The 24,228-nt window shown below is 47.2% G+C and overlaps 1 protein-coding gene across 1 annotated transcript in view; it reads left to right on the forward strand.

Moving 5' to 3' along the window:
• Card11 (caspase recruitment domain family member 11) overlaps positions 1–24,228 on the forward strand; it is a 126,981-nt gene that overhangs the window by 79,392 nt on the left and 23,361 nt on the right. The window contains exons 3-11 of the mRNA XM_057764869.1: positions 6,386–6,598; positions 10,799–10,936; positions 12,310–12,635; positions 16,043–16,222; positions 17,725–17,877; positions 18,832–18,957; positions 20,097–20,294; positions 22,105–22,281; positions 23,982–24,033. Of these exons, the coding sequence (XP_057620852.1) occupies positions 6,386–6,598; positions 10,799–10,936; positions 12,310–12,635; positions 16,043–16,222; positions 17,725–17,877; positions 18,832–18,957; positions 20,097–20,294; positions 22,105–22,281; positions 23,982–24,033 (1,563 nt within the window). The remainder of the gene's footprint in view (positions 1–6,385; positions 6,599–10,798; positions 10,937–12,309; positions 12,636–16,042; positions 16,223–17,724; positions 17,878–18,831; positions 18,958–20,096; positions 20,295–22,104; positions 22,282–23,981; positions 24,034–24,228) is intronic.

Raw genomic sequence — 24,228 nt, forward strand, 5'->3', positions numbered from 1 at the left:
AGAGAGAGAGAGAGAGAGAGAAGAAGAGAGAGGAAGGGAGGGAGGGAGGGAGGGAGGGAGGGAGGGAGGGAGGGAGGGAGGGAGGGAGGGGTGAGAGGGAGGGAGGGAGGGGTGAGAGGGAGGGAGAATCATGTTCAATGGTGAAGATGGGGTGCTTTGCCCCTAGGATCCGGACCGAGACAAGAGTGTCCTTTCTTCCATTTCTGTGTGCTTAGGTGCTAAGCAGAGCAATTGGGTATGAGGGAGAAATAAAAGACAAAAGAACTCTGGGATGGTAGGGGCAGAGGCAGGGTGCTTGTCTAGAATCTCCTAGTAAAGACTGGAGCATGAATCATCAGTTAAGTACCTAACCAGAATCCTCCAGTGAGGGGCTAGGGGTGTGACTCTGTAGTAGAGTTCTTACCTAGAAAACTCAAGGCCCTGGGTTCAATCCTCAGCACCACAAAACCATATTCATTAGCACATACGCATACACACACACACACACACGAATTATCCAGACTGGAAAGTATCTGATCTTACATAATCTTACACACAGATAAAGCCCCTACTAAGGAACTACTCAAACTAATAAATGATTTCAAATGGCATGAACTTTCTAAAGGTCAGAGCCCCGTACCCCCAGTTGTACCACTCTGAGGACCGTGTCTTTGCATACAGATTTTTGAGTGGCATTCAACACCCACACTGTAACATTCCCTGGAAACTATAAAGCATCTCTGGATAAAATTAAAGATTTCAAGTCAACACATGAAAATCAATTGTGCCTTTGTACACCACCAATGAACATTCCTCAAGTGAAGTTAAGAAAGTAAAACCCATTTGTAATCATTGAAAGAATAAAAGCATGTAGGAGTAAATTTAACAAAAGAAATGCAAGATTTACTTTCTGTATTAGTGAGGTTTCTGACATTGTAATGAAATTCCCTGATACATGATACTTTGGAGGTAAAAGCGAGTCACACTCCTGAAGAGCCAAGTCCAAGATCAGGAGGCACACAGGTTTTAGCCTCTGGTGAGGACAACACATTATGATGAAGGAGAATGTCAAGTCAGAAAGAACACAGAGAAAGACAGAGGGAGGGAGGGAGGGAGGGAGGGAGGGAGGGAGGGAGGGAGGGAGGGAGGGAGGGAGGGAGGGAGATGGGGAGATAAATGGTTTTCCTATGTCCCTAGTGACAGACCTTTGGGTGATATTTGACACCCAAACTGTATCGTACACTACCAATTATGAACCATTGCTGAAAAAAACTAAAGAAGCTGTAGATACAGGGAAAACCATCCATGTCTGTGGGTCAGGAGACTCAGGCGTGTTGGACAGCAATAGTCCCCAAGTTGCTCTTCATATTCAGGGGTGCATTATCAGAATACCAGCTAGCTTTTTCGGAACTTAACAGGTAAGGGCCTAGGGATATGGCTTCGTTCCACAAAAGTCAATTCCCATCAGGCCCAGCAGTGCACATCTTTAACACCAGCACTAGGGAGGCAGAGATAGGAGAATTCCTGGAACACACTGGCCAAACAACCTACCAAATTGATGAGCTCTGGGTTCACTGAGAGACTCTTCCAAAAATCTAAGTGGAGAGTGATTGAGAAAGACACCAAACATCAGCTTCAGGCTCCACATGCACACACACACACACACACATATGAACATACACATTCATACACACAGCACACACATCCAAAGAAACTAATGGATCCTAAAACTCTAAGGGCACCTAATAGCCAAACCTATGTTTAAAAAAAGAAAGGATTGAAAAACTCCTATTTCCCAAAGTCAGTGCCTACTCAAACCCTACATGAATCAGATGGTATAGTGCTGGCATGAAAGTATAGATGCAAAGGTAGTAGGAGCCTAGGAACAAACACTGGCATTAACCAGCTTATTGTCAAGAGTATCAAGGTCATTTAGTGGGGGAAGAGTAGATTTTTCACCAGATCATTCTTGGACAACTAGATATCTACACATGCAGTCATACACACATACTCAAAATTAGAGTTTTCATCTAGGAGGAGGAGGAAGGAGGAGGAGGAGGAGAAAGAAGGAAGGAAGGGAGGGAAGGGAGGGAGGGAGGGAGGGAGGGAGGGAGGGAGGGAGGGAGAAAAGAAAGAAAGAAAGAAAGAAAGAAAGAAAGAAAGAAAGAAAGAAAGAAAGAAAGAAAGAAAGAAAGAGGGAAAGAGGGAAAGAGAGAAAGAAATGGAGAGAGAGACAGAGAGGTGCAGTGGGTCTTTTGTGGCTTGAATGTGAAATATCCCCATAGGGCTCATGGGTTTAGACACATGGCCCCAGCTCGTGGCGCTATCTGGAAGGCTGTACATTTAGGAAGTGCAGCCCCGATGGAGAAAGTGGTAACTGGAGATGAGCCTTGAGACTTTATAGTCTGGCCTCACTTCCTGTTCATTCTTTCCCTCCTGACTGCGGATGTAACATGACCAGCTCACCTCTGCACCTTCTGCCATGCCTCCCAACCATGATGGAATGTTCCCCACCGAGTGTGAGCCAGAACAAATCCTTTCCCCCTCAAGTTGATTTGTCAGAGTATTTATCACACGAGCAAGACCAGGTCCTTACCTCACAGCACAAACAAAACTTCATGAGATGGATCACAAGCCTTGATATAAAAGCTAAAATGTAAAACTGCAACGAAAATTAGTCTTTGTTGATTTGCTGTTAGACAAAGGCTGTTTTGTACATGCTGAAGTACAAATGAAAATGTTCAACAAGTTGGACTACATCTGAGTGTAAAGGTTATGAGCCAGAGACGTGGCTCAGCAGGTAAAGGCACTGCCACCGTGCCTGACCACCTGAGTTCAATCTCAGGGACCACATGGTGGAAATAGAACCAACTCCCCCATGTTGTCCTCTGACTTTCCCGTGCATGCCCTGGTACACACTCACTCACCATACACACACACACACACACATACACACACACAACTGTAATTTTACAAAAGAATTAAAAACGTGTCCACCAAATAGTCTTATAGACAGTGAGAAGATAATTGACAGACCAGGAGAAATACAATCTTGTATACAGGGTTCTTGAGGGACTCCTGCAAGTCAGTGATAAACAGAAAGAGACCCAATCTTAGAGTGGATTGAGGGTCCGAGTAGATTTCTCTACACAAATGGCCAACGAATGTGTGAAAAGGCATTCTGCACCATTAGTCATTAGAAAATGCAAATCAAAACCACAATGAGATGCCGTTTCCCAACCCTGGGGGATCAGCTATCACAGAGAAGGCAGAGAGAGAGAGAGAGAGAGAGAGAGAGAGAGAGAGAGAGAGAGAGAGAGAGAGATGGTGTTATCGAGAATGTGGAGAGGTCAGAATCCTCAGGGGTCACTAGCACCAATGAGAAATGGCACCCTTTGGCAATACACTGTGGCAGGTCCTCAAAATGAAACACACACATTCCTTCCTCAGCGGAGAAGCGTGCTTGCTGTGAAAACATGGGAACCTGAGTTCAAATTCCCAGCATGAGTATCCGAAACCAGGTGTGAGGCAGCAAGGTCACTGGGCCTTGCTTACCACCAGTCTACCTCCAGGGTCAGTAAGAGACCCGGTCTCAAAACAGTAGAGCACTATGTGACACCCTCCTCTGGCCTCCACAAGTGTGTGTGTGTGTTTGTGTACCCACACACATGCATATGTCACACACACATTCACATACACAACGTATTTTTAAAACATGGGATTTCCATACAGCTTAGAGTTTCCAGTTCTATGTATCTACTCAAACAAATAAAAAGCATATAACCACACAAAATCCTGTCCATGCATGTCCCAAGCAGCGATGTTCATCAGATTACTCAAGAAGGTAGAAAAAACTCAAACATCTACCAGTACACAAAGAGCCAAACTGTCAACCCAACACAAGGAACAATCATTTGACAGTGCGTGTGCTCACCTGTGTGGGGCACACTTGTGTGGATAGGATGACTCTAGTATCACCTTCAGGTTCTGTCCACCTTAACTTTTTGTAAGTCAGGGTCTCTCACTGGTCTGGAACTCACTAAGTAGTCAAAATTAGCTGTCCCGAGAGCCTGAGGATTCATTGTCCTCAGAGCTAGGATTGCAAGCGTGCACCACTATGCCCAGGTTTTTATGCAGGTTCTGGAGATCAAAGTCAGAGCCTCCTTTGACTCCCCCGGGCTTGATTGACAGTTTTGGGAAGAAATGCCTATATGATAGCCGAAGCAAAAGAACTACATCACAGAAGGTTGGAAATCCTATGATTCTGTTGCACAGAAAAGGCAATTTTGTATGTGTTGATGGCTTTAATTATTGACCCAGTGTAGAATCACCTGACAATAGAGTCTCAGTGAGGGATTGTCTCGATCACCTTGACCTGTGGGCATGTCTAGAGGCAAGGTGTATAGATCACATTAACTTCTGTGGGAAGATCCATTCCCCGGATGTGGGTTTTGAGCTGCCTTAGAGGAGAGAAAGTGAGCTGAGCCCTCACGTGCATGCATTTATTTCTCTCCACTCTCCACTACGGACGTGATATGACCAGCTGCTTCAACTCCCTGCTTTGTCTTCCCCGCAATGATGGACTGTGCGTTGGAACCCTGAGCTAACATAAACCCTTTCTCCCCTAAGTTGTGGTCTCATCAGGGTATTTATCACAGCCAGAGAAACAAAACTGGGAAGCCATGGAAATAGAAAATACATTAGTTGCTGCCAGGAGCTGGAGGTGTGGGTGTTGGAGGGAGATGAATGGCTGGGGTTTCTTTTTGAAATAATGAAAATGTTTTCAATGGATTGTGGTGACGGTCGCACAGTTTGTGAACCACTGAACTGTACACATTAAAAAGATGAATCACATGGCACATGAATTATAGCTCAATAGAAAAAGCTGTTTTGAAAGGGAGGGAGCCAGGGAAGAAGGAAGAGAGGGAGGGAGGGAGGGAGGGAGGGAGGGAGGGAGGGAGGGAGGGAGGGAGGGAGGGAGGGAGGGCAGGCAGATTGATACTTGCTTTAAAAAAGAAAGAACTTTGAAAATAGTATGAGAAAGAAACTCTGCACAAAAGATTGCAAATTTTGAATCTGTGCCTAGGCAAAACCACAGACAGAAAGCAGGTTTGTGGTTGCAGATGAGGACAGTTTAGAAATCAAAAGTAGCTGCTAATTGGGGTTGGGGAGATAACTCAGTGGAGAGTGATTGTTGCATAAACATAAGGACCTGAGTTCAGAACCTGACACCATGTGAAAAGCCAGTCAGAATGTTCACACCTGTAACTCCAGTACACGGGCCAGGGACAAGAGGATCACTAGGGTTTGATGGATGCCAGCCCCGTTCCAGGCCCAGTGAGAGACCCTGCCTCAGGGCCAGTGAGAGACCCTGCCTCAGACTCAGTGAGAGACTCCATCTCAAAGGAGTAAAGAGGAGATGATCAGGACACCTGATGTTCTGCAACTTTCATTTGTGTACCCAAGTGCACATACCCACATACATGCATGTGCAATGCACCATGTATACATGCATAAACACACAGAACTGAATAATCATCCAAAGAAATATTTTCTTCAAAAGAGTAACCACTAATAAGTATAAGGGTTCTTTTAGAAAAGACAAAAATACCCTTAAAACATTAGGCTGTTGTGATAAATGAACAACGCCACAGTGTGTTTAAAAGGCGTTTAGGCGGGAGCCAGAGTGCAGTGACTAAAGGCACTTACTGCTCTTGCAGAGGACCCAGATTCAGTTCTGACACCAAAATCAGCAGCTCATAACCACCTGTAATTCCAGTTCTAGGGACTCAGACACCTTCTTCTGGCCTCCATGAGCATCTACACATACAAAGTAGACATAAACCCTCATGGACACATATAAATAATAAATAAATATTTTAAGTCATTAAACTAAAATGAGCAATTTTACAGTGCTTGTGTTATATCTCAAAAGAGCTACATTTTAAAAAAAAACTGAACTAAAAAGTCTGGAAAATTTGTAGAAGAAAAAAAGTAATATCAAAAGAGATACAGACAGCATGGTATTGTTTGGGTGGAATTTGAAAACAAGTGGTATTATATAAATATTGTTTGGAGAAAGGTATATTGTTAGTAAGATAAAACCTGCATGGGAAGAGCACACCCCAACGGCAGGACCTTTCCTCTCTCCTTCTAAACCATCCTTTAAAAATGTTACAGCTCATCTTTCTATTGTTTTGTGTTTAGTGTGTAAGAAAATTTATACTTGTATTTATGTCCCCATCCCCTTCTCCCTCAGATAAAAGGCAATATGTCCTACTCACTTTTCTCTGCTATACTTTTTTTTCTTAGTCTGACCATATATTCTAGCCATCACTCCCGAGCGTTTTATAGCATTGTTCCATAGAGGCTTTTTATTAACCTTGTTGGGGTTTCTTCCTCACAGGAGGAGGGCCAGCTATGGATGACTACATGGAGACATTGAAGGATGAAGAGGACGCCCTGTGGGAGAATGTGGAATGCAACCGGCACATGCTGAGCCGCTACATCAACCCTGCTAAGCTCACCCCCTACCTGCGCCAGTGCAAAGTCATCGATGAGCAAGATGAAGACGAGGTGCTCAATGCACCCATGCTTCCATCCAAGATCAACCGGGCAGGTAGGAAAATGAGTGCGCCACACGTGGCCAGTCGAGGGATTCCTTCCCGTTTAGCTGGATCAAGATGGGGCTCATCGGGATGAGGGATTTCATTCCGGGGGTCCAGAGATGTTGTGTTACTTGACTTTTCCTAGTGAGTCTTGAATGTTTGCTCAACCCAAATAGACACCAATGACAGACCAAGAACACAACTCCATCCAAGTCTGTCTCAGGGAACCAAGGAGTTACTTGATCAAGGTTGCTTATAAGAACATGGGTAAGGAGTTATGTTGACTGAGTTTTCTGTCCTGCCCAGTTCCTGCAATCATTAAGTCCCAAAGAAATCACACAGAGGTCTACATTAGTTATAAAACTGATTGGCCCATTAGCTCAGGCTTCTTATTAACTCTTCTAACTTATATTAGCCCATTATTCTTGTCTATGTTAGTCACATGGCTCAGTACCTTTTTCAGGGAAGCAGTCACATCTTGCTTCTTCTGTGACAGGGCCAGGACTGCGGAATCGGCTTCCTTCTTCCCAGAATTCTCCTGTTCTCCTTGACCCACCTCTACTTCCTGTCTGGTTGTCCCGCCTATACTTCCTGCCTGGCTACTGGCCAATTAGCGTTTATTTAAAATATAATATAATATATATTTATAATTTATATAATATAAACAGAATATAGACAATTGTCCCACACCAGAGTTACATAAGCATGGATGGTCTTCTTTACAGGAATGTAGGTGAAGGGTTCATTCAAGGAGCATGAAGTGGGGGGGGGTCTCTTGCAAGAGTATGGGTGAGAGGTTGCTTATGTGAGAAAAGGGGTCCTTACAGTGTGAGGGTCTCCTCACAAGAAACTGATTGAGGAGCTCCCCACAGGAGCCTGGGTGGTGGGTCCCTCACAGAAGCGTAGGTGACTTGGCAGCTTCAGCACAGACATCCCACCCCAGCGCCATGACAGACTTTCCAAAGCTGTGTCCCTGGAGCTCCTGTACAACTCACAGGCAGCTCCACTGAAGAGTCTCCTCTCCCCAGCATTGTCCCTGCATAGGAAACCTCTGAGAATCACCTTGAGAATCACCATGTTTCATGATGCCCAAGTCTTGGCATTTCCTTGCCAGAGCATGGCTGGTCCTCCCTCCAGATTGAAATGTGCTACCTGGAGGAAACAGCATGACTAGACCACTCCCTGCCCTGTCTAAGCGTGATGGGTGCAGCACTCAGAATCAATGAACCTGAAGGGGAGGGTACATGTTCTGCTTTTACAAACCTACAGTGACATTTACCGTTGCCTTATGCATGTCGGCAGGCAACAGATCACACTACTGATTAGTCACACCTGGGACTCTGCCGACAGTAAAAACAACAGTGAGATCTGTACCACATCACAGCTCCGCAGGTGCTCTCATGTGCTGCTTTCACTCACCCCTGCCTAGACCTCACGGAAGTTATCAGACCTGTCAAGAGTACTTGCCGTTTAATGCATTAATAAAGAAAGCCATTTAGTACCAAATCACAAATTTGTTTAATATGTGAGCTCTGTATTTTACTATAATTGGGTTCCTCTGTGAGCTGGTGTATGTAATGTTTGTTTTAAAATGCTATTTTGCTGGAATATGCAGCTATGTGGTTGAGAACCTGCCTAGAATTCCCTCAGTGAGGGGCTGAGGGTGTGATCCAATCAATGGTATAGTGTGTGCCTAGTATGCACAAGGCCCTGGTTTCCATCTCCAGCACCACAAAAATATATATAGTATACTCTTCTGAGAAGAAATCCACAGGCTTTCTAATGGTTCCTAAGACTTGCTCAACTTTATTGTGCTTTTTCTTATACCCATGCTTATGCGCTCATCTCTGGGCTGGGCACTGGGTCACACTACACAATGTTTTCTTTTCTGTGGATCACAGTCGGAAGGGTTTGGAAATCCCCATCCCACAGCAAGGCTGATGACAATCAGCCGGCATGCTTCCCCTGTCTCTTGTATCCATGGAAGCCAGCCTTAATTGAGCACAGCATGCTTTCCCACTGAGCTTGGACACCACTTTGGAATCCTTTTCAAAACAGTGCTCCAGGCAACTTCAACCAAACAGTCAAGACCGACACACAGTGAAACCGATCCTTTCTGTCCGAGGGAAACAGTGGAGTGTTAGGAACCTCGAGGGACTGAAAATATTTAAAGAAAGACCACGAAGTATAAACAGTAAGAGAAATAAGTAGTGTTTTGATGTAACAAAAACCTGAAGCAGGATAGTTTATAAAGGAAAAAAGTGTGTTTAACACCGTTTCAGCTCAGCTCTGGTGAAAGACCTCTTATTTATGTCATATGATAGCTGGGACAGGTGGATGAGAAAAAGATGCCATCACCAGGACAGAGAGACTTTCCAGGAGCACAGCCTTGAATGACTCTAGGATCCCCCTCTGGGCTCCACCTCTTAAAGGTCCCTTACCAAGTATCTTCTCTAGAATTGAGGACCAAGCTCCTGACACACGAACCTCTGGGAGGACAAAAAAGAATCCAAAGCACAGCAAGTAGGAATGGTGCTAGAAACTGCTGGAAAGATTCTACATAAAAATGTCTCCAGGGTGTGTAAGACCCCCAAAGAACAGACCCCTCCCCCCTCCTATGACTTTCCCAGCTTCTCCCATGTATTAGTTACCTTCCTCATCACTGTAACAAAGTATCTGACAAGAGGCAACTTAAAGGGCGGAAAGGGTCTTTTGGTCTCACAGAGGTTACTCAGACTAGCATGGCTGGTCACATTGCATCTACACGCAGGAAGCTGGGCATAAACAGGAAATAGGGTGGGGCTATAAAATCTCAAAACCCTCCTCCAGTGACTGACAATCTCCAGCAAGACTCCACCTCCTAAAGGTTCCACAACGTCCCAAACAGCCACCAGTTGGGAACCAAATGTTCAAACCCACAAGCCTTTGAAAGAAATTTCATGTTCAAACCATAACATGCAAATCTTTGTCTTCCTGCTCTAAATCCTGGGGAGCAGGCGATTGGTATGCCATAAACTCCCAACCTTCACAATCATGGGAGAACTGGTGCATGAATGTTTAGCTTTATGGTTCTACTTTGTGGGTTCGGTTTTGTCTTTTTGTGGTACTTGGGGATCAAACCCAAGGTCTTACATGTCCAAGGCAATTGCTCAACCACTGAGCTACATCCCCAAACCCTTTGTGATTCATAGCTCTATTAGATTGGGAATATCTTGGAAACTGCTCATTATGCCTCTCTCTGGCAATAAAGCCATCTATCCAGATTTTATCAATTTACTGACACTCTGAACACTCGTGGACTCGTGAACACAAGGGCCTGGCTCTTTGGTTTGCATTGTCCAGACTCCATGCTATAACTCGGGAATGAGAATGTGATAAGACTTTAGGTAGTGGGTCATGCTTTATTCCCAGTGTTGGGGAGGTGGGGAGAGGCTGGGGCTCACTAGTCAGCCAGTCTAGCCTGCTTGGCACACTGTAGGTCAGCAAAAGGCACGGAATCCAAAGAGGGTGTCTGTGAGAAAGTCATTGCTCCCCTCCCCCGATATCTGGTAACACCACTTAAATTCCTCGCTATAGGACATATATATGACACACATGCGCACACACACACACACACACACACACACACGCCAAGGCTCGGGGATCATTAAGAAAGAGGGAGAAGAGAGAATGTAAGAGCCAAAGGTAGTGGATGTCTGAAGGAAAAAAAAACGACAGTATTTGTCAGACATGACAGGACCATTGCACACATGAGTTCACAGTAGCTATGACTGCGTATACAAGACCCGCATAAGATAAAGCCAGCCAAAATACCAGTCTAGGTAAGAGAGGGTCTCATGACGTCTCACCTCGAGCTAGGGAGCTGTTGGCAGTTGGTGTTTTCTGGGCGAGGAAGAGTCAGTTTTCTTCAAGGAGATGGAGATGGATACAGGAGAATCGCTGCAAACTACAGACCAGCTACCCTTGAATTCTCAGTGGCCAACGAGAGACTGTCTCAAGTAAGGTGGAAGGCAAGAGCTAGCACTTGAGGGTTCTTCAGTCACATGTATGCACACGCGAGCAGAGAGAGAGAGAGAGAGAGAGAGAGAGAGAGAGAGAAATGGTAAGACTGTCTTCTTAGAGCTGTGAAGGATTGCAAGTTTAGCGTGAGGCACGGAGACTGGCCTCCAATTAAATACCTTCTCACAGTTTGAACTAATCTTCCCCCCAAGGTCGATTGTTAGACATTCTTCACACCAAGGGACAAAGGGGCTACGTGGTCTTCCTGGAGAGTCTAGAGTTTTACTACCCAGAACTTTACAAGCTGGTGACTGGAAAGGAGCCCACCCGGAGATTCTCCACCATTGTGGGTAAGTGACTTTGCCCACCAGAGGCTTGGGGGCTCTAGTAGGAGAGAGTGTGTGTGTGCGTGTGTGTGTGTGTGTGCGTGCGTGTGTGTGTGTGCGTGCGTGCGTGCGTGTGTGTGTGTGTGCGTGTGTGCGTGTGTCCCTCTGAGGGACAGTGACAGCTGAACTCTTGGGCTGCCCATTACTTACTTTAACTGATGACACAAGATAAGGGTTAAGAGAACTGGGTGCTCATTAACAACCCCCCAAACGGTGTTGGAGTCAGGCACCAGTTCATGCTCCCCTCGGAATCGTCCTTCCTACGAGACCTTGAATCGGTTTACTTGCTGCCTTGTGTCCAGACCCCAAAATCCCATCAGCAGCCTTTACCCATCCAAGACCTGATGTGGTGGTCCCCCAGTTCTCCTGCCATCACCTTCGCCAGCTCAGACCCAAAACACAGGCTTTAATGTGACCACAAGGTCTCTTCACACTACACACTCCGGTTCATCCAGCATATTCTCGGCCCCTCCTCTCCCTCTCTCTTCCTCCTTCCCTCCCTCTCTTTCCAAAATTGCTCCTCTGTCCCTACAAAACTCAACCCCTACCTCCCCCAATGACGCTCTTATGATCAGGCGTCCCTATAGTGTGTGGAATCCTCATGCTTATATGGTCGTCATATATTTGATATTTTTTTAAACATCTGTCTTTCTTACTATGCAGTATGGTCTACTACAACCAAGGCCTGTTTGGCTCACCTTGAACTCCCACTGCCTAGCAGGAAGTAAGATCTTATTAAGCTACCAAACCTGGTAGCACAGGCTTATAATCCCAGATACTTAGGAGGCTGACATAGGCAAATTCAAGCTGAAGGCCAGGCTGGACAACTCAGCAACACTGGAGTTATAATTCAGTGGTCTAGTTCCGTCCACAGCATTACAATAAATAAACAAATAAAATGTTGCTGGGTATTTTAGTGGCTTTTCTTGTTCCCACAACAAAATACTAAAGCAGTTTAAAGAAGGAAGTTTCCTTTTGTGAGGCTACAAGTCCATCATGGTGGGGAGGGCATGGTGACAGGAGCATGAGGCAGCTGGTCCCATGGCATCCACAGTCAGAAAGCAGAGAGAGATGGATGCTGGTGCTCAGCTCACTTTCTCCTTTTTATTCAGTTCAGGACCCCAGTCTAGGGGACGGTGTGGCCTCCAGTTAGGGCAGGTCTTGACACCTTAGTTAACCTCATCTAGATAATTCCTCACAGGCATGCCTAGAGGTTTGCCTTCTAGGTGATTCTAGATCCAATCCATTTGGCAATGTAGACCATCAGGGTGAGTGCGTGAATAAATGCCCCCGTTCCTGCCCCACGCTCAGGCCTGACTGGATACCCCTCTCCACAGTGGAGGAGGGCCATGAGGGCCTCACGCACTTCCTGATGAACGAGGTCATCAAACTGCAGCAGCAGGTGAAAGCCAAGGACCTTCAGCGCTGCGAGCTGTTGGCCAAGTCCCGGCAGCTGGAGGACGAGAAGAAGCAGCTAACCCTGATGCGTGTGGAGCTGCTGACCTTCCAGGAGCGGTACTACAAGATGAAGGAGGAGCGGGACAGCTACAACGATGAGCTGGTCAAGGTCAAGGATGACAACTACAACATAGCCATGCGCTACGCCCAGCTCAGTGAGGAAAAAAACATGGCGGTGATGAGGAGCCGCGACCTCCAGCTCGAGGTGGGGTACCTGGGCTCCGGCTGACCTGAGGGAAGGGGAAAGAAATGACCCGGACACTCAAGATCCCTAAAGGGGTAAATTCAGACATGCCACACAGCCCTCCTTCTGCTTTGTGCCACAGACAAACGAGGGGATATGGGCGGGGCGGGGCGGGGGAGGTACGGATTCTCGGGCTCTAGAGCCACAGCGCACCAGTGTATTTCAAGTCAATAGCCCTAAGCGGCTTAGTCATCCACCTAGATACACTCTGCCCATGTGCAGACACATGCACGGTGGTCAGCGGGTGATGAATAGCTTCAGGCTCGTGCATAATAAAGGCTCATGAGAAGGTAGGAAACCTAGATCCACGTGTGCAGACTCGTGCACACAGAACCAGCACCAGGAAAGAGGGAGAGACTTTGGAGACTCGGGGCTGAAGGTGTGTGAGGGGACCCAGGAGACCCAGGGTGTATATTGTAATGTTCACAAAACTTAAAGATGAGTAGCACCTGTCAGGCAGGTGTAAACTCCTGAGGGCCTGTATTCGCAGAGCTCAGCGTGCGTGCTGGCACATGAGATAATCAGTATGTTTATCGGGGGGATGGGGGGGACAGCCAAATGGTTGATCGGTTTAATGAATTTGCCCCCTAAGTGGAGATGAGGAAAGAGATTTGCTTCATTTCAATTTTTTCTTTGTCTGTTTGTTTTGGGTGTTTGTTTGTTTGTTTGTTTGTTTGTTTTCCTGAGACAGGGTTTCACTATGTAGCCCAGTCTGGCCTTGAACCCACAATCCTCCTTGCCCCAGCCTCATACATTCTGGGATTACAGCCCTATGCTACTGTGTTCTCATCTTCCCCTTGTTTTATTGATTCCTACCATAGTCCTAGCTGTGCTCCAGGTATATGAACCCTAAAAATAAGATGCCTCCATGGAACTCCAAAATTATCCACCTGATTGTTTGGGGGGGGCGTATCAAGAATAGAGGATAAAGCCATGAGCAGAAGTTTATACCTGTAATCCCAGTGCTCAGGAAGCTGAGGCATGAGGATCAAAAGTCTCCCTGCCATCTCAGCCCATGCTATATAACAAGAAGTAAAACTCTGCCTAAAAGTAAGAAGGAGGATGAAGAATGAGGGGACAGTGAGGGATGCTGCTTATCGTTCCCCTAAAGGTGCAGGAAGTACCATGGGAAACAGGACAGGAAGAACAGAAGAGCCCAGGAGGGGTGAAATGTTGCGGAACAGTGTCTGACATTACCTGGCCATTGCATTCTTGAACTCCCAGTAGCTGTGATTAAATGCACAAGATTGAGCCCATCAGCACCTTGCCAGGGAAGGGAGGTGGGTCCATAGCCCTAAGGAGCTATAAACAGTCCATGGCTACTGAAGAAGGGGGAGCTATTTCCTTTAGTAGTGTAACCAATGGTAAGGTATCCATATTCCTGTCAATAACCCTTCACTCTGCCCCTACAAAGCAACCCTAATGAAAATCACTGGGTCCCCTAAAGGGGGGAAAGTAGTTGAAAAGAGAAAGGGGATCAGGCAGAGTGGGAGGGGACAAAAGAGATAAATAGGATGAATATGATAAAAAAAACAAATAAATAAATAATAAAGGGTATACATGCATGAAAATGTCAGAATGAAACCCATTGTCATGAATAATTAATACATGTAATAAATATTTTTTTGCAAAAATAAGGGACTAAGAAAGCAAGGCATGCAAGTCAGGGGCGGAAATGGGGGTGGGGATCAAGTAGAGGGTCCTCTTGGCTCTTTCTGTCTTCTTAAATGGCTGCAGAAACAGTGAGCCTGGAGTCCAATGAGCAAGTGGCAAAAAAGGAGGCAGAGATATGGTGTGGGTTCCGATCACAGGGGCATGGTAAGAACTCTGGGATTTATCCTCCCAGTGACGGGAAGCCCCTGATGGATTGCGAGCTGGGACGTGGCAGCTGATTTACCTCTCAGGAGGTTTGCTCTGGCTGCCTGGTGGAAAGCAGATTCTTGGGATATTTATTAAGCACCTGCCATGAATAAGACACTATGCTAAGCACTGTAGGGGGACGTGGGGATAAATAACCTGAGTTCTGCTTAGGTCACGTTCAATTTAATGAAGTAGACTGGTCAGTAAACAAGCTATGTGAATTCAGGTGAATTGAGTCTTCAGTTTAGTTAAGAGCATGAAGCCGGACATGGAGGGTGCATGCTTATACTCTCAACACTAGAAAGAATGAGGCAAGAGAATCATAAGTTCAAGGCCAGCACTAGCTATATAGCAAGTTGGAGTCCAGCCTTGGCTGCACAATGAGACTATGCCTAGGAAAATAAGGGAGGGCTGTAGAGATGGCTTAGTGGCTAAGAGCGTGTGATGCTCTTCCAGAGGACCTAGATTCAGTTCCCAGCACCCACGTGGCAGTTTGCAGCCGTCTGTGACTCCAGTTCCAAAGATGTCTGATGCTCTCTTCTGGCCTTCATGAGCACCAAGCACATATGTGGTGCAGACACACATGCAAACAAAACACTCATACCCATAAAATAAATAAATCTTTTTTAGAACATTCTATCTTCCAGAGTTCAGGTCTTCACTTCTGATTTTATGGCCTTATTGGCTATGGCTTTAGGGATTGGGGGTTTGTTTTGTTTGTTCCTTGGTTTTCTTCTCATTTGTACAAGCTAATAAGGGAAGTGGTATCTGTGCTCTAGGGTTGCTAAGATAACACCATCAGTCTTTAGCAAAGTAAGTCTCACATATGTGTGAGACTGAAGTCTGGACCCAGCCTGAGAACACTTCCTTGGGCTGAACTTCAATGATGCTGAATAGGAATTGTTTTACAAGGATCAAGAAGAGGAGGCCTCTGGGTTGTTTATGTGGGATTTGGAAGAAAAAAAACAGCCTGTAGCAGAGACTTAGAAGTGTCTTTATTAGAACTTTATTTTGAACTATGCTCCAAAAGATGGATGGATGGATGGATGGATGGATGGATGGATGGATGGATGGATGGACGGATGGACAGATGGACAGACGGACGGACAGATGGAAAGAAGGATGGATGGATGGACAGATGTATAGATACTGAGGAAAGTTGCATGTGTTAGGGAATTCATATGCATGTATGGATCTGTGATTGTGAGGACCACAGGAAAACAGCTATCTTTTCTCAGGCACCACTCACCTCATATTGTGAGGCAGGGGCTCTCACTGTCCTGCATCTCACCTAGTAGGCTAGGCTGGCCAGTGAGCCCAGGGATCTGCCTGTCTCTACCTTCCCAACACTTGGATTACAGGCACATACCACCATGCCTAGTTTTTGATATGGGCACTAGGGATCCAAACTCAGGTCCTGATGCTCAGATGGCGAGCCATTTCCTCACCTTCTTCCCAGCATCTCTCGCCAGCCATCCTCACCCCTCTGCTGACATGGGTATTTTCAGATTGACCAACTCAAGCATCGATTGAACAAGATGGAGGAGGAATGTAAGCTGGAGAGAAATCAGTCCCTGAAGCTCAAGAATGACATTGAGAACCGGCCCAAGAAGGAGCAGGTCCTGGAACTGGAGCGGGAGAACGAGATGCTGAAGACCAAGATCCAGGAGCTGCAGTCCATCATCCAGGTGAGAAGCAGCATCCTTACGTAGGTGGGGGCGGGGGAGGCGGGCAGGGTGGGCGGGGCAGGGTATGTGCACCTGCTAGAGGATGAATACCAAGTCCCAGCTTACTAGCTACAGGGTCACAGACAATGTTGTCAGCCTTGGAACTGCACGTTCTTCCAATGTAAAGTACTCCAGAGTGACTAGAAACCCTCTTGGCAGAGACTTGACAATATATAAAAGTTTTTTTGTTTGGTTGGTGCTTGCTTTGGGGGTTTGAGGTTTCAGGGGTTTTGTAGAAAACAGGAAGGTTTTTCTTTGTCTGTTTTGGAGTTTTTTATTGTTGTTTTTGTTTTTGTTTTGTCTGGCCTAGTGGTGCAGATCTATCATCCCAGCTACTTGGGAGGCTGAGGCTAGAGTATTGCAAGATTGAGGCCTCCCTAGGATGATTAGAGTGAGTTCAAGGACAAACAGGGCAATTTAATGAAATGTCTAAAATTTAAAAAGTTTAAAGAGGGATGATGATATAGTTCAGTGGTAGAGCCCCTGCCTAGAATCCCCCAGTGAGGGGCTGGGGTGTGGCTCAGTGGTAGAGCCCCTGCCTAGAATCCTCCAGTGAGGGCTTGGGGTGTGGCTCAGTGGTAGAGCACCTGCCTAGAATCGCCCAGTGAGGGCTTGGGGTGTGGCTCAGTGGTAGAGCACCTGCCTAGAATCCCGCAGTGAGGGGCTGGTGTGTGGCTCAGTGGTAGAGCCTCTGACTCAGATGTCCAGTGCTCTGGGTTCACTCCCCAGTGCTGTTGGCAGTGCCTTGAATGCCTTGAACATTCTAGGCAAAGTCTATCACTGAACTCCAATCTCAGCCCTTGTTATAGGTGATAATACTTACAGGAAAAAAATGACAAATGAGAATATCATCCACATGAAAACCAATGTCCCAGTTCTGGAACAAGAGACATTCAGGAAACCTTAGAGATCCCTGGACACTCTACTGAATGTGATTTCCTGTGCTCCAACCTCAAGGGCCTCCCACATTTGTCACCTCAGAAATGTGTGGGTACAGAAGGAGGTATCACTGGGGGTCAGTACTCCAAAGTATATCTGCAAGGGAAGAAAATGCATCTCCATCCTTCTAGAACAATCCCCTACAACTGCCTGGGGCTCAGGGCTCTTGGAGCAGAGACTGAGTCCCAGATTAGCACGATTTAGTTAGTTGATAATTCAGGGGGATAGGGAATAGCTGAATGCAGAGGTGTCCCCCTTTCTTGTCCTCTCTGAAGTGTCTCAAGGAGCTACAGATGCTTCTCTGGGCTCCAGTAAGAACTGGGAGGGAATAATGGGCTCCGGACTCCCTGCTTCTTTACAGGTAATAAACTAAAAATAAAATGATAACACGCTGCTGAAAGACCCAAGACAATCCCCTAGTGTATCTGCTTTCCCGCTACAAAATCTGCTGTCTTGGGCCTGCCTGAGGCTTAGCCCTTTTGTTTTCCTCCTCTGTCCTCACCTCCATTCCCAATGCCACCCAGGCTGGCAAGCGCAGTCTGCCTGACTCAGACAAGGCCATCTTGGACATTCTGGAGCATGACCGGAAGGAGGCGCTAGAGGACCGGCAGGAACTGGTCAACAAAATTTACAACCTGCAGGAGGAAGTCCGCCAGGCGGAGGAGCTGCGGGACAAGGTGGGAGCACCATAGACTCGGGATTGCAGCCAGCCAGTTGCTTCCCCAGCAGGGTGCATGGATGTATGTTAACAGGAATCTCTGATATCAAACCCTAGTCTGAATTGTTATCCCAGCATCCAGCCCCGTTGTGGTTTGTAAATGATGAGTGTCCAAGCAGCCACCAAGGGTGTGTCTCCATGGTCCATCCCTCAACAATACACTGGTGATTGGCCAGCCCCCTCCTATAGTCCCTTTTGATGAGATAACTGGCAATCAAGACCAAATTAGCACACCAACTCTGGGAGAGGATACGCCAACTGCAGGCACTGAGCAAACAGTTGTTGACTGGGGAAATGACTCAGACTGTAAAGTGTAAGAATAAGGATTTAGATTCCTGGAATCCATTTTTTTAAGCCAGACATGGTGGCACACACCTGTCATCCTAGGATGACATCCTTGGGAGATGGAGAGGATGCCTGGGGCTGGCTGGCCAGCCATCCTTGCCCTATCAGTGAGCTCCAGGTTCAGTGAGAGACCCTGTCTCAAGAGCAATAAGAGAAAGATAACTTGATGTTGGCCTCTGGCCATGTGCACCCCCATTCATACATGGATTTAAATGCATGCGCATGCGTATACATACATACCACAAACACCACACACACATACGACACACACATACACACCACACACACACAACATACACATACCACATGCACGCAACACATATACACCACATACACACACCACACACACATACACACCACACACACAACATACACATACCACATGCACACAACACATACACACCACATATACACACCACACGCATACACCATACACACATACAAAGAGAGAGAGAGAAAGGAAGAGAAAGAGAGAGAGAGAGAGAGAGAGAGAGAGAGAGAGAGAGCTTCTCTCCTTAACCTATTGATGACTTGCTTCGTCTACATTGCTGTCTCCCATTCTGGGCAGTACCTGGAGGAGAAGGAAGACCTGGAGCTCAAGTGCTCAACCCTGGGGAAGGACTGTGAAATGTACAAGCACCGCATGAACACAGTCATGCTTCAGCTGGAGGAGGTGGAGCGAGAGCGTGACCAGGTACAGTGCCACCCTGCATATGGTGGACCGTGAGTCTGCCCAGCAATGACCATGGCACATGGAGTCTATTTGACTATGGTCTGAGGTTGTGTGGTTCACAACCCCAACCACACAGTGCTTCCTCATGAGTCTATCTTTTCTGTCTCTAGTTCAGAGATAAATTCTATCGCAGGACAAGGGAGTCATAATACACAGGCTATAGGGAATTATGGGAGCCTGAGCTGCATCCCAGTGGTTCCCATAAGCATGATGCTTACCTGGTCTCTTTGGTAAAATGAGAAAGTTAAATTCCAGTTCAGGTACTCATAAAGCATATGCCCAAGGAAAGGTATTGCATATGCCCTCATATGTAAGATGTGAATAGTTACCAAAGCAGCACCCCACCCACACTGGCATGGTGCAGAACCTGGGGGAGGGGAGGTAGGACACAGCTCATCACAATTGTACCTACTACATGACAAGAGCAGGTTGTACAGTTGTAGGATTGCAGAATACAAAAGAGAACCTGGCATGCCCAAGCTTCAGGGATAAGTTGAGTGTGCTAATGCAGGCTAGCCCTCTCAGCATTTAGAAGGCAGAAACAGTAGGATCATAAACTCAAGGTCTGTTGAGACTATAGGAGTGAGCTCAACAATAGTTGGGCAACTTGGTGAGACCCTACCTCAAAATACAAAGTAGTAAGATAGCTGGAGTTGGGTGGATATGGTAGAATGTGTACCTAGAATCAATCCCCCAGTGAGGGGCTGAGGTGTGGCTCAGTGGTAGAGCCCCTGCCTAGGATCCCCCAGTGAGAGGCTGAGGTGTGGCTCAGTGGTAGAGCCCCTGCCTAGAATCCCCCAGTGAGGGGCTGGGGTGTGACTCAGTGGTAGAGCCCCTGCCTAAAATCCCCCAGTGAGGGGCTGGGGTGTGGCTCAGTGGTAGAGCCCCTGCCTAGAGTCCCCCAGTGAGGAGCTGGGGTGTGGCTCAGTGGTAGAGCACATACTTAGTATGCACACGACCCTAGGTTCAATCTATAATATCTCTCGGGAAAAGGAAAAGAAATGCACAGGGTCCCTTTGCTTGACGTCTGAACGGCAGGTAATGCACATCTCTGACCACACTCAGTTCGCTTGTGGTGAGCACATGGCTCTTCCCGACAGGCCTTCCACTCCCGAGATGAGGCACAGACACAGTACTCACAGTGCTTGATTGAGAAGGACAAGTACCGGAAGCAGATCCGTGAGCTGGAGGAGAAGAACGATGAGATGCGAATTGAGATGGTGCGGAGGGAGGCCTGCATTGTCAACCTAGAGAGCAAGCTCCGGCGCCTGTCCAAGGATAGCGGCACTCTCGACCAGGTAGGCTTAGCCAGCCACGTCCCCATACCCACAGCCGGTGTCCTTCAGATCCCCATTGATGGCTGACCAGGGAAACCCCATCACACACCATCATCACTGTGTCTTGTGTCCCCTGCCCTCTGACCCATTTGTGTGTGTGCGTGCTTGTGTGTGCATGTGTTGCACACATGAACATGCATGCACTAAGGCATTGCACAGAACTGGGTGGGAGCCACTCATTTCAAAGAGTCTGTGAAATGGTTCAGTAGGTCAAGGTGTTTGTCACAATGTCTGGTGACCTCAGTTCTATCCCTGAGACCCACGCAGTCCCAGGAAGGACAAAACTAGCACCCTTGATGTTTCGGTGACATTTGAGTTGGCCACCTCCTGGCTGAGTGACTCAGATCACTTTTTCAAGCTGGCATGGCTGTCTGTGGACCACAGCCGGCAGTGGCCTTCCCTTGGCACTGTCTGATAATGTTAAGGTCATCATGATTAAGATACTCTGTGCTTATTAAAGTCACTGGTACCCATGGGTGAAAACTCATTAACAGTCAGTGAGGTGGGTGCAGAACCGCATCTCCCAGGAGCCCCCGCGGCACCTGGAAATGAAGGAACACTGCTGAGTAATGTGATTGTGGCAGCTGAAGGTCCCCAGACTCTGTCCTGGGCAGAGGCTGCACAATCCCATAAAAATACCACATCTCAAGCTGGGAAGATGGCCCTGTGGGCAAAGTGCTTCCCAGACAGGCATGAGGAGCAGAGTTCAAGCCTTAGAATATGCATTTAAGAAAAAAACAAAAAGCCAAGCATGGTGGCACATACCTGCAATCCCAGCACTGGGAAGGTAAAGACGCTCACATCCCTGAACTGCACTGGCCAGCCACTCTGTACTATTGGGTGAGTTCCAGGTCTGGTGAGAGACTCTGCCTCAAAAACAAAAGGTGATGGCATCAGTCGTGACTCTAAAGGTTGTCCTCTGACCTCCATATGCATATGCACACCTCACACACATGTAGAAACATTACACACACAGCATAGGAACTGCCCTGACGGCAAGTGCTATGCAATTAAATTCTCACTTTCAAAGAAAGGGGATACAGAATCAAGAGTTGGGCACAGGCAAAATGATGGCGTCTGAACAGGGTTGTCTATTTCAAGCTCAAAGGCACCATGAAAGCCCTGGAGGAGGCCTTCCCTTTTGGGTTCCAGAAAGACTCCTTGCTTGAGGAGTTCTAGAGGCCACAGGCCCCACCTGGAAGCCCCTAGCCTGACTTCTCCTGCCACCCCTCGGCTTTCAGTCTTGCTAAGGTAGCTCTTTCCCAGGGAGACCTTCCCTGGCTCCTGTAGTGGAATTCAGGAGCCCCTGTGCTGTGATTTCATCCTGAGGACATGACAGCTTGTAATTTGCGTGATATCCGCCCAGGCCTCTCTATAGTCAGCCCAGCACCAGACACAAGCCACCTTGAGTAACCTCTAGATGTCTCCATGAAACTGGAGCTCTCCCACCCATAGTGGAGAAGCACAGGTGGCATTCTGTCCCTAGAGGTTTCATGAGCCAAGACAGAGGGGCAGATGCAGCCAGCAAGGTGCCTAACAAGTGATGGTTCCAACTGTCTGTTGGACTGGGAAGTAGGAGAGGTAGCAAGAAGGGACAGACCCATGTCAAGGTGTGCTGACAAGCCATGGCATCCAGGTGGACATTTGGGGAGTCAGAAAAGAACAGCCCAGGCTGAGTGTCAAGCTTGGGTACCCAAGGGAAAAAAGCCTGTTGGCCAATCTGCCTTGTGCCTATTGCCAGCTCTCCCTCATGCTCATCCCTCCGCCACAGAGTCTACCTAGACACCTCCCTGCCACCATCATCTCTCAGAACCTTGGAGACACCAGCCTCAGGACCAATGGCCAAGAAGCTGATGATTCTTCAACCTCAGAAGAATCTCCCGAAGACAGCAAATATTTTCTGCCCTACCACCCACCCCGGCGCCGGATGAACCTAAAGGGCATCCAGGTACTCAGGAGCAAGGGTGGGAGGCAAATGGTAGCATCGGAGCCCTATGCAGGTAGAGATGGCACCTGACTCTGCTTGCTTATGTCCTGACCTGTTATAACCCTGGACAGAAATCATTCCTGCTTGTAATGTTCATTTGTTTCAAAAGCAAGTGTGTAAGAAAACTGTCTTCAGATTCCTTTCCCAGGCCCCATGTCAGCAGCTGATGCCACAGCAGAAACACCATCTACCACTTTAATGGGTGCCCATGGAGATCCATGGCATGTGGCTGATTTTGAGAGAGTTCATGAGTCAGTGGTCAGGTGAATGGGAGAATGAATGGGTGGTTACGTTGATGGATGATGCATGCATGCATGGAATGTTGTGTAAGGTAGGAGGATGAAGGGCTGGATGGATGGGAGAATGAATGAATGATGGATGAACGGATAATTACATGGGTGGATAATGGATGGATTAATGATGGCTGGTTACATGGATGGATAGGATGGTGGATGATGGCTGCCTGGGCAGATGGATGGATGGTTACAAGAATGGATGGTGGACTGATGGATGGGTGAGTGGGTGGATGGATGAAATGATTACATGGATATATGGAATGATGGCTGTACTGGTGGATGGGAGGATGAGTGGTTGGATAGTTACATGGATAAATGGTAGATTGGTGAATGGGTGGATGGATTGTTGGTGGTGACTGGATGATGAGTAGATATGTGAATGAATGGATCATTACACAGATGGACAAAGGATGGATGAATAGATGGGAGATAGAGGTGTGCCTGTATGGATATGTGGATGGATGGATATATTGTTATGTGAATGAATGATGGATGAATAGATGATGAATTGATGGGTGGAGAGATGGTTACATGGATGAATGGATATGGTTACATGGATGGATAATAGAGTAATGAATGGATGGATGGATGGATGGATGGATGGATGGATGGATGGATGGATGGTTTTATGGGTAGTTTCATAGATTGATGATGCATTGATAGATGGATGAATGGTAGGCTAATGGGTAGATAGTTACATGGATAATGGATGAATGGGTGGATAAATGGATGGATGCTGAATGGCTGTATAAATGAATGGGTAGTTACATGGATAGATAAAGAATAGGTGGATGGATGGATGGATGGATGGATGGATGGATGGATGGATGGGTGGATGGATGGATGGATTAATGATGAGTAGACATGTCAATGAATAAATATTTCCCTGCATGGATGGATGGTGCATTGATAAGTGAGTGGATAGTAAATGAATAGGTAGATGGACAGTTGCATAGATAGGACCACCTCATCAGAAACTAATTATCCCTGCCTCTCTGTGCTCATGAGAGAAGGTCGTACATGTGACCAAAGGTGGCAGGCAGCTTCCCTGGAGCCCAGCCTCTCATGGAGGTCCCCTACACGTGTGTCATCTTGGTATACAGTGCTCCTGAACCTCAGTATTTTAGATCCCTGTTCAGGGGCTCCCTCGGAGGAGGTTCATCCGAACCAATTGACTAATCCAGGCCCCAAGGGGGGCAGACCACATCTTCTCCCAGCTGCAGGAGACTGGCATCACACATATGGGCCAAGCAGCTGTGGATCAGGCGGCTTGTTTTATTTTTCTCTTAGCTGCAGTGACGTGTGTCTAGGGCCTTATTTGATTTGTGCCTTCTGTCTTGGGTCTTCTCCTCCCCTCTCTTTCAGCTGCAGAGAGCCAAATCCCCCATCAGCATGAAGCAAGCATCTGAGTTTCAAGGTTAGTGGGATGCCTGGATCCTGTTTGTCCTTGCTCATCTGTCACTCTCTCATTCCATCTGCTTCTCCCTCTGCAGTGACAAACCCTGCACATTCAACCTGGCCTAGGCCTCAGGGGTATCAGGGTGGCGAGCATCCATCACTCACTAACTAATGCTTGCCGTCATTTAAAGTGTGCAGTGGTCTGTTCACTGGT

Source organism: Chionomys nivalis, chromosome 3 (genome assembly GCF_950005125.1).
Source record: "Chionomys nivalis chromosome 3, mChiNiv1.1, whole genome shotgun sequence".
Classification (NCBI taxonomy): domain Eukaryota; kingdom Metazoa; phylum Chordata; class Mammalia; order Rodentia; family Cricetidae; genus Chionomys; species Chionomys nivalis.